Source organism: Budorcas taxicolor, chromosome 16, assembly GCF_023091745.1.
Source record: "Budorcas taxicolor isolate Tak-1 chromosome 16, Takin1.1, whole genome shotgun sequence".
Lineage (NCBI taxonomy): Eukaryota > Metazoa > Chordata > Mammalia > Artiodactyla > Bovidae > Budorcas > Budorcas taxicolor.
The window spans coordinates 30205169-30213883 of NC_068925.1; the positions used below are offsets into that span (position 1 = coordinate 30205169).

The following is an 8715-nucleotide window of genomic DNA, read 5'->3' on the forward strand; positions in this document are numbered from 1 at the left end:
CTAAAAGATCCTTCTAGCTCGGAGCCCCCTTGGAGGCTCTGAGTACACGGTCCTGGTGAAATCAGGGCTCAGGTTCTGGGAACAAGAAGAGCCGAGTCTCTGAGCCAAGTCTCTCTCTCCTGAAGACTGCACTGTGGTGGAGCTGCTTCTGTTCTGGACTGTGAGTTTCAATAAATCAGTTCAGTGGCATCCACTTCTACAGACCTTCACTGAAAGTCTGGCATGGTGCCTTATACATACATAGCAGTAGACATACAAAGCAGACACTCGACAGACTTGATCAAGAGAAGTGGCTCCTGCTCCCTAAGCCTTTACAACTAGGAGGGGAGGCAGGTACAGGAACCATGACCACAGTACAAATAAGAATAAGATAGGAATCTTAAGTGAGGCCCTGAGGGCAGAGGCAAGAGGGAGTGAAAACTTCGGGGTGCCCCTTTCAACTTCTCCCTTCCAGCTAAGAGAAGCCTTGAGCATTGGCAGGGTATCTCCAGAGAGGCCAGATCAGGGGTCAATACCTGAATCTAGAAAGGCACATTCCTAACTCTGCTGTGTCTAGGGTACCCTTATTCCTAGGCCCACTGGGACATTCCAGACAAAAGGCCTCCTCCCCTCCAAGGTGAGTTTACTGCCTCTCTTTGAGGTCCCTTTATCTGCACTCCCCTCCTTCTGATTCAGGATTTGTTGCGGAGGTCTGAGGAGGACAGGGGCTGGGCTGTTTGACCAACCTGGTACTGGGTCTAGCACATAGCAGGGGGCGTAAATAAATACCTTTGATGACTACAGACAGGGCAGCGGGCAAGGCTCTCTGCCTGGCCATGGGAGAGATAGGCGGCTGGCCCCTCGCTGCCCTGCGTGCGGGACCTGGCCCTCGAGGAGGGCAGTTCCGCCCCACTCCGCCCACGCACTCGGGCCCCTAGGCACTCCCCTCCGGGACAGACCTGCTCTGGGGGTTGTTGATTGTGGTGGCGGTGGTGGTGGGGCTGGCCCAGCAGATGGACGGGGGAGGGGGCGGAGGGGGCCCAGGCCCAAGTTCACGCCTCCCTCCCTCCATCCCACGGGCAGCGGAAGCGATTATTCCCCACCGGCGTCTGGCGGGGTTGGGGGCGGGCTCGCACCCCAAGAGACACGGGCCTCCCCGCGTCCCCCGCTTTGATCGCACCGCCACCCCGGGCCCCCGCCCTCGGCCCCGGGGCCAGTATAACTAAAGGCCGTGCCCCTCCCGGCGGTGCACTGGGGTCGGGCAGCGATGGCCGCAGCCGAGTCCAGCCAGCTCCAGTTCGAGGAGATCGCCGCGCCCCCCGCCTACCTGCCCGCCCACCCCGGCGGGGCGTTCCTGCCGCCCCCGAACCCTGCCGCTGGCCTGCTCCTCACGCGCCCCTCGGGCTCCGCTCCGGAGCTCAGCGCCCCGGTATCCTTCGCCGGCTTTCTCGGGAGGGCTCCCGGGCCCGCCGCGCCGCCCCCCGCCGGCCTGGGCCCGGTTGCTCCCCCTAAAGGCGCGGCCGTCTCGTCGGCATCGCAGCGTCGCAAGCGCACGTCGTTCAGACCCGAGCAGCTGCAGCTGCTGGAGCTCGTCTTCCGCCGGACCATGTACCCCGACATCCACCTGCGTGAGCGCCTGGCCGCGCTCACCTTGCTCCCCGAGTCCAGGATCCAGGTGAGCGGCCTGCGGCGGGCTGGCGAGTTCGCCGGTGCCACCTACTTGACGTTGGGCAAGTTATTTCCCTTGAGCCTCAGTGTTCTAGGCTGTAAAATCAGTGTCTATTGGCTACGGTGATCGTGAGGCTTGAATGAAATAATTCAGGCTCACGCTCAATGACTTCTGTCTCTCATTGCTGAGTATAAGGGCTTCTCCCGGGAGGCTAGCTGGTCTCTTAAAATGGTCAAAAAATAAGTCCTCAGCAGGAAGGTAATAGGGAGTATTTTCACACTTTTTTCCTTATCCAGGAAGAAGGGGCAGACGAGGTGCAGTTGTTGTTTCCCCCTGCTGGCTCACCAAGTTGCCCCCCTGGGCCCCTAGGCCACTTCCTTGTCAGGTGTTGGATTTGGAATGTGGGTTGTAAAGGATGTGTCTTGGGGGGGTAAAGCCTGAAGCATATGGAGTTTCATGTCACGGTTTGAAAAGTTTAGTGCAAGGTGTGTTTATTGCCTTAAGTAATTTAGATCAGAATCCTGGAGCTTGGTGGTCATAAGAAGGCTGCCTTTTTTGCCTGGTCTGTGGCACCATGGTCTGTACCTAAGAGCAGTTCTAAGTAGGAACCCTGATTTTCACACTGGGAGAGAGTGGACTTGTTTTTCCACATCTTTGGTGGAATGCATCTGTCAGTTTCAACAGCTGGCACAGAAGCTTCCTAAGCAGGACAGGTCCTCTGGTATTTGTTGGGAAATAGTGAGCAAAAATTTTATTCACCTAAGTGAATGAAGTCCGCTGAGAAAAATGTCTCCTTAAATAATTTGACAAGGGAGTACACTTTTGAAAATTGATTCTCCTGATTCTTTTAAGGCATAGTAGCATTTTTTCCCTGGGAGAAGGCAATGGCAACCCACTTCAGTACTCTTGCCTGGAAAATCCCATGGGCGGAGGAGCCTGGTAAGCTGCAGTCCATGGGGTCGCCAAGAGTCAGACACGACTGAGCAACATCACTTTCACTTTCATGCATTGGAGAAGGAAATGGCAACCCACTCTAGTGTTCTTGCCTGGAGAATCCCAGGGACGGGGGATCCTGATGGGCTGCCGTCTATGGGGTCACACAGAGTTGGACACGACTGAAGCGACTTAGCAGCAGCATTTTTTCCCCTTAAAATTCTAAGTGCTGCTGTTGCTGTGGCCTCATTTTTTCATTGCATATGTCCCTATATAAAGTAATAAAGATGTCCCTATATAAAGAACTAGGTATTACTGCAGTTTTACACCTGGGAATGATGAGGTCAAGAAAGCCAGGTGCTCTGATTTTGTGGAGTGTTTTGTGAAAAGCATAAGGTTCCAGAGCAGGGAGCCACGGCATGTTAACTGGAACTTACAGTGAACTATGAAGGTAAAAGTAGCACGAGGACTCCAACCAGAAGCAGTTTCTTTCTTCCCTCTTCCAGGTGTGGTTCCAGAACAGGCGTGCCAAGTCACGTCGTCAGAATGGGAAACCCTTTCAACCCTCAGCCAGGCCGGAGCTGTTCCTCCACCACTCTGCTTGTGAAACTGAAGCAAAATATTTGAAGGCCCAGCCGCCTCTGGAGGTAGATGTGAACTGCCTGCCCGATCCCAACAAGGTTGGAGGAGGCATCTCTGACCCTAACTCCCAGGGTCAGAACTTTGAAACCTGTTCTCCTCTCTCCGAAGACATTGGTTCAAAGCTGGACTCATGGGAGGAACACATCTTTTCTGCCTTTGGTAACTCTTGAGTCTGGGAGGATTCAGGGTGAGCTCAGAGGAACCATGACTGACAGTCGGGGACGCACATCGGAATACTGTCCTTTCTGGCTTCCATGTTAAGGACTCATCCGTGTTAACCTTGATAATGGTCTTGAGTCATCTCTCACCTGTGAAGCCTCCTCCCCTGTTGCCCATGGCCTGTTCCTTCTTCATAGTACACACCACCTAGGAGTTCTGGCATTTATTTTTACCAACACATCTCCAAATATGCACATTCATTTTGGTCTCCTTATCTGTTCCTTCTTACCAGCCCTGTTGTAATTTTTTCGAATTAGTTTCTCAGAACTCATTATTTTCACAAGAACTCCTCAGTTTGACTCAATTTCCCCTTGTGCTTGACAGCTGCTGTCTTCATCTGGCTCCTCCAAAGGCTAATAACCTTAAACTTATGTTAACCCAGCTCCTTTAACCCTCCTCCTATCGTCAAGATTTACTCCTTTTAAAATCGGGCCTCACATCTTTACGCGCCTTCATAGTTCCAGTGATTCTGCATCCAGATTATTCGAGAGACCTCTGCCTCTATTTTCTCAACTTTTAAAAAACTACTCTCTAAAAGCTGTAGTAGCTTTCAGTTGCTACCAAATTATAAAGACCTTTTGGTTGTTCTTCTAGGTAACTGACATAGATAGCCTATAGGACAGTTGTGCACATCTTAATTTCACCCATCCACAATATATGCCTGTCTCAAAGCCATTTCTTTCAGTTTTGGAAGCAAATGCATAACCTCTCTCTTTCAAAACACTCTAGACCTCCCTCTTGCTGAAGGCTGTAACTTTCTCTAATCCTGATTTTGTACCTGTTACTTCAGTCACTGCAGCATTACCCTTAGCACTTGTTAACTGTACTTCTGTGCAACTTTAGTTTATTATTAAATGTTTCCCATAAATGTTTCACTGTTAATTCTATTTAAATGAGTTCTGTTCTTTAGACAGCTTAGTACAGCACTTCACTCCATAACTGCTCAGCACACATTCTGTGGCCATGAAAAACATTTCTGCAAGAAGTTTCTGCAAATTTACTTTCTAAAGCCAGTCATTGTTATATCCAGAGGCCACTGTATTGCTTAACTTGGTTAAAAGTCTGTCAAGCTTGTTCAAAGTTTAGTAACATGAATCTTTTGGTTCCAGGAGATTTCTTGTTCCCAATTTATATGATAAGGATGTATGCAAATTATTGTTTTCAAGTTATTCTGAGTTATTGTCTTATTTTGAGGATTTTTAAACTTTTAAAGGCAAAAGGAAACTCTTTGTATATGAGGTAATCACAGGTGAGGTTTTTTTGTAAATTGTATTTTGGAGGCAGCTCATGAGAAACCAGGACTGGGGCCAGGACTCGGGTGTTTCTGTTTTTTTAATGGAATTTTTTAAAATTTGAATATGCCTTGGCATGGGGCTTCCCAGGTGGCAGTGCAGGAGACAAGACACGTGGGTTAGATTCCTGGGTTGGGAAGATTTCCTGGAGGAGGGCATGGCAACCCACTCCAGTATTCTTGCCTGGAGAATCCCCATGGACAGAGCCTAGTGGGCTTAGAGTCCATAGGGTTGCAAAGAGTCAGACACAACTGAAGTGACTCAGCACACATAACTTGGCATGGATATTAGTTCCCAAACCAGGGATCAAACCTGGGCCATTGGCAGTGAAAGCGAGGGCCCACCAGGAAATTCCCCAGGGCTGGACTACCAGGGAATTCCACAGGACTCAGGTCTTGATTACCAAAAGACTGTGAACTACGCTGAAAACCTCAGGGATTATACATGCCCATTACCCTGATTTTCATAGAGGGGTTGAGTGGCCTGTACTTTTCCGAGTAGCAAATCCACTATTATAGGCAACCAGGATATAGTTCAGGCTTTAGTAGCAGATGACTTCTGAAAACTGTCTGAAATAAAAAATGGGATGATCAACATTAGGTCTTATTTTCAGTACTTGCTTTTTATTATACATCATGCTTGGGGCCTACTATGGGGTTGGCCAGGAGGTCTCACTATCACAGCTTCCTTCGCATTTAGACTTGTGACAAGGCCAAATGAGATAATATAAATGCATTCACAACTGAGAGGCATATCATTTAAACTTAACAGTCCATTAAAGATCACATTTAAAGGAAATCTTGTAATAAGAGTATTAATTTTATTATTGTATTTATATTATGTTCTCTTTTCCCCAGTGAACAGTTAAAAAAATCTATAAATGTTCAAGTACTGTCACAATTTTTAATATAGGATCCTCTAAGAGTGGTCTGTACTGCTCTGAAACTCTTAAGAGACCCTAACTGTTGAATGTATTATAGGCATTATAGGTTTAATCCTTACAACTGCCATGTAAGGTAGGGACTGTTATTATTTTAAAAATTACAAAATTTAAGCAGTGGTTGAAAGTCACATAGCTAATAAATAATGGCCAGGACTCAAATCTTGGACTCAGTCCACCATTTATTCACCACCATATAATGCCTGTTATATTGGCCTGACCTTTTAGTTAGGACTAATGATAATGTGATAGGTTTAAACGCAACTCCTTAATCAGTATTTGTACATCCAAGTGTGTATGTCTTATCTTTCAAAGCAATCATCATGAAGGACCCTACTTTTATTCCAGGGACACGAATGTTGCTTAGAACTCCTTTGAAACTCTTGTTCATTTATTCCACAAATATTTGGTGCCTATGAAAGGCACTTTAGCAGGGCCTAGAAATAAAATGGTGAGCAAAACCAGTAACAGTTCCCCACCTAATGGACCCAAGAGCCCAGGATGGAGACAGAAGAAATACAAAATTGCAAATGTGACCAAGTGCTGGATGGAGGAGGCCTGTGAGGACGTGTTGTGGTCCAAGATTATCTTCCTTTCTGAAGATACCTTCAGACAGGGATGCTGAAGGTAAAATCTGCAGGACCATCAGGAGTTACCAAAGTAAAGGGAGAGGGCGCACAGAGGGCACTGAGCGTGCAAAGCTCCTAGAGACTTAAGGAGCAGGGTGGAGAAACGAGGGGAGGCCAGATCAGGCATGGCTGTGTAGGTCTTGTAGAAGAGTTCTGAATTTGTCCTGAGAGACGTAGGACTTTAGCTGGGGATAACCTGACCAGTTCTTCATTTTAAGAGCATCGCTTTGGCTGCTTCTGCGGAGAGCTGAGTGGATGCTGGCAGACAAGTTAGGAACTGACTGCTGTGTTCCAGAATAGGGATGAGGGCACTGGGTGGAGAGTATTGGTGATAGTGAAGATGGAGAAAGGGCTTGAATTTGAGGGAAAAAAAATTAACAGGCAAGTTTGTTTGTAGATTCTCAATGGTAGCAAGTGAATCTGATTTTTGGAACTAACAGAAATTCAGAACCAAATCTACATAAAGCATGACGTACTTGCTTGCTCGCTCAATCTGGCTTTGATAGTTTTCTTTAGGGTTCCATAAAGGTGTTAAGCAGTGGCAGCATCATTTAAATTAATGCACAGCCAATCCTAAATGTCTACTTTGAATTACATAGATTTCTTCTTCCTTAAAAATAAAATTCAAATATATTCTTAGGCACAGTTCTTGTCATCAACACATGATGGCACTGAAAGATACAGATGATGCTTAATTACATAAGCACAAAACTAGGTATAATTTAAGTGTGACAAGTCAGCCTTAAATGCAGAAGAAAAAATATAAAAAATGCTTACCTGAGTCTAGGCAGAATATATTAAAAATCAACCTTTCTCTAGGTCTACAGTAAGCCAAGTAACTTACATGCTCACAGTGTTTTCCATAGTGATTACTTAGCCATGGGGAAAAAAAGATCCTAACGGTATTTTAATTCAAAATGATTTAGTAATAAATTTGTACTGTCCCTCCTAAAAATATAGTTTAGTGGAAAAGATAATTTTAAAAAACATTTTAAATAGAAGAAATATTTATCAACTTATATTAATTAAATGAAAATGAAGATCATTAATTTTCATAAATCAATTTATTTAGAATTACAAATATTAAGAATAAAAGATTTATGCATTTCTTAATTAAACATAACAGTTTAGCTAAATATAAACTCTGCACTAAAGTTCTGCAGTGGCACAATACCAACAAAGAATATGGAAGCATTTTTAAACTATACAAAAATTTCAAATGGAAAATAATCTTCAGTTTTATTATACATTAACATATAAAAAGTCTCATTTTATGAGACATCTAAAAGAATCAAAGCCACTTCTACAGCTATATCTTAAACTCCAAATCTGAAAACAATTTATTATATTTTGACTTTATAATATTCTATATTAAAACAGAGAAAATTCCAAATACACACTTTTTACAAGATTAACATCTTAGGCAGGGTTTTCCTTAAAAAACCGAAAACCAAAAAAGCCCACAACCAAATACAAACCTTTTTTCTCCATTTTCTAGCACTGGCTATTATATTTGTTTTCCTTATAAAATTTTTTTACTTTAAAAATTGTGTAACTGTTGGATTTTAACCAGTAATCTGGTTCAAAAATTGTGCAAATAAACAAAAAAATATGAAAATAGTGTGTTATCAGTCTTTTGAAAATAAATCCCATAACAATAGCACTTTTTGCCCTGAATTGATGGGAAAAGACATGCCAAATCCATTTGCTGAAATTTAGCATCTTGCAGTAATGTTTCTTTCCTGCTCCTTCATTTTCTTTCAACAGACAAACAACAAAGGTTTCTTTTATAAATTATGATAAATTAAAATATTTATTATTATAAAATGATCTATAGAACCATGTCACATTGCAAGTATATATCATATATACTTGTAAAGTCCGTATTTCCCACCTATATTCCAGTGGCTTCCTAAAAGTGAGGACTTCCCACATCTCATGATGTCATCTTTTGAAGACTGAAGTGGTGACCGACTAAATGAACTGGAGGTGTGATTTTCTAGATGGAGTTTCCACACTGCCATGCACAATGCGCAAAAGACCATGTTTCCTCATGTTCTCCACTGCAGTAGTTGTCTGCCTGGGTTGAGCTGAATTCATGCACATTAAAAAAATGGTCAACATATTCTTCCATGAAATTAGGTTATGTTCAGACATTTTCAGTTTAAAAATACTTGCTAATAAACATATATAACATAAGCAGTGCTACTGCAGCTGAGTAATAAAAGAAAAATAAATATAATGCTGGTCAGCAATGCTGGTTCAAGAAGCAGTAGAGTATATTAAAATGCCTTATTTGGAGATTTAAATTTTCCTTGTTTTCCAGCAGATAGGTTATTTGGTGTTGGAAGCCTATATAAAGGAAGAGAACGTCACAAAAACAATGTCCTATGCAGTTGGGATAATTAAATC

General features: G+C 43.9%; 1 protein-coding gene across 1 annotated transcript; it reads left to right on the forward strand.

The window, feature by feature from the left end:
• The first annotated feature begins 1246 nt into the window (after positions 1-1246).
• MIXL1 (Mix paired-like homeobox) lies at positions 1247-3393 on the forward strand. The gene is made up of 2 exons (XM_052654145.1): positions 1247-1654; positions 3088-3393. Exons 1-2 carry the CDS (start codon positions 1247-1249, stop codon positions 3391-3393), a joined length of 714 nt encoding a protein of 237 aa, XP_052510105.1.
• Positions 3394-8715: the final 5322 nt, after the last annotated feature.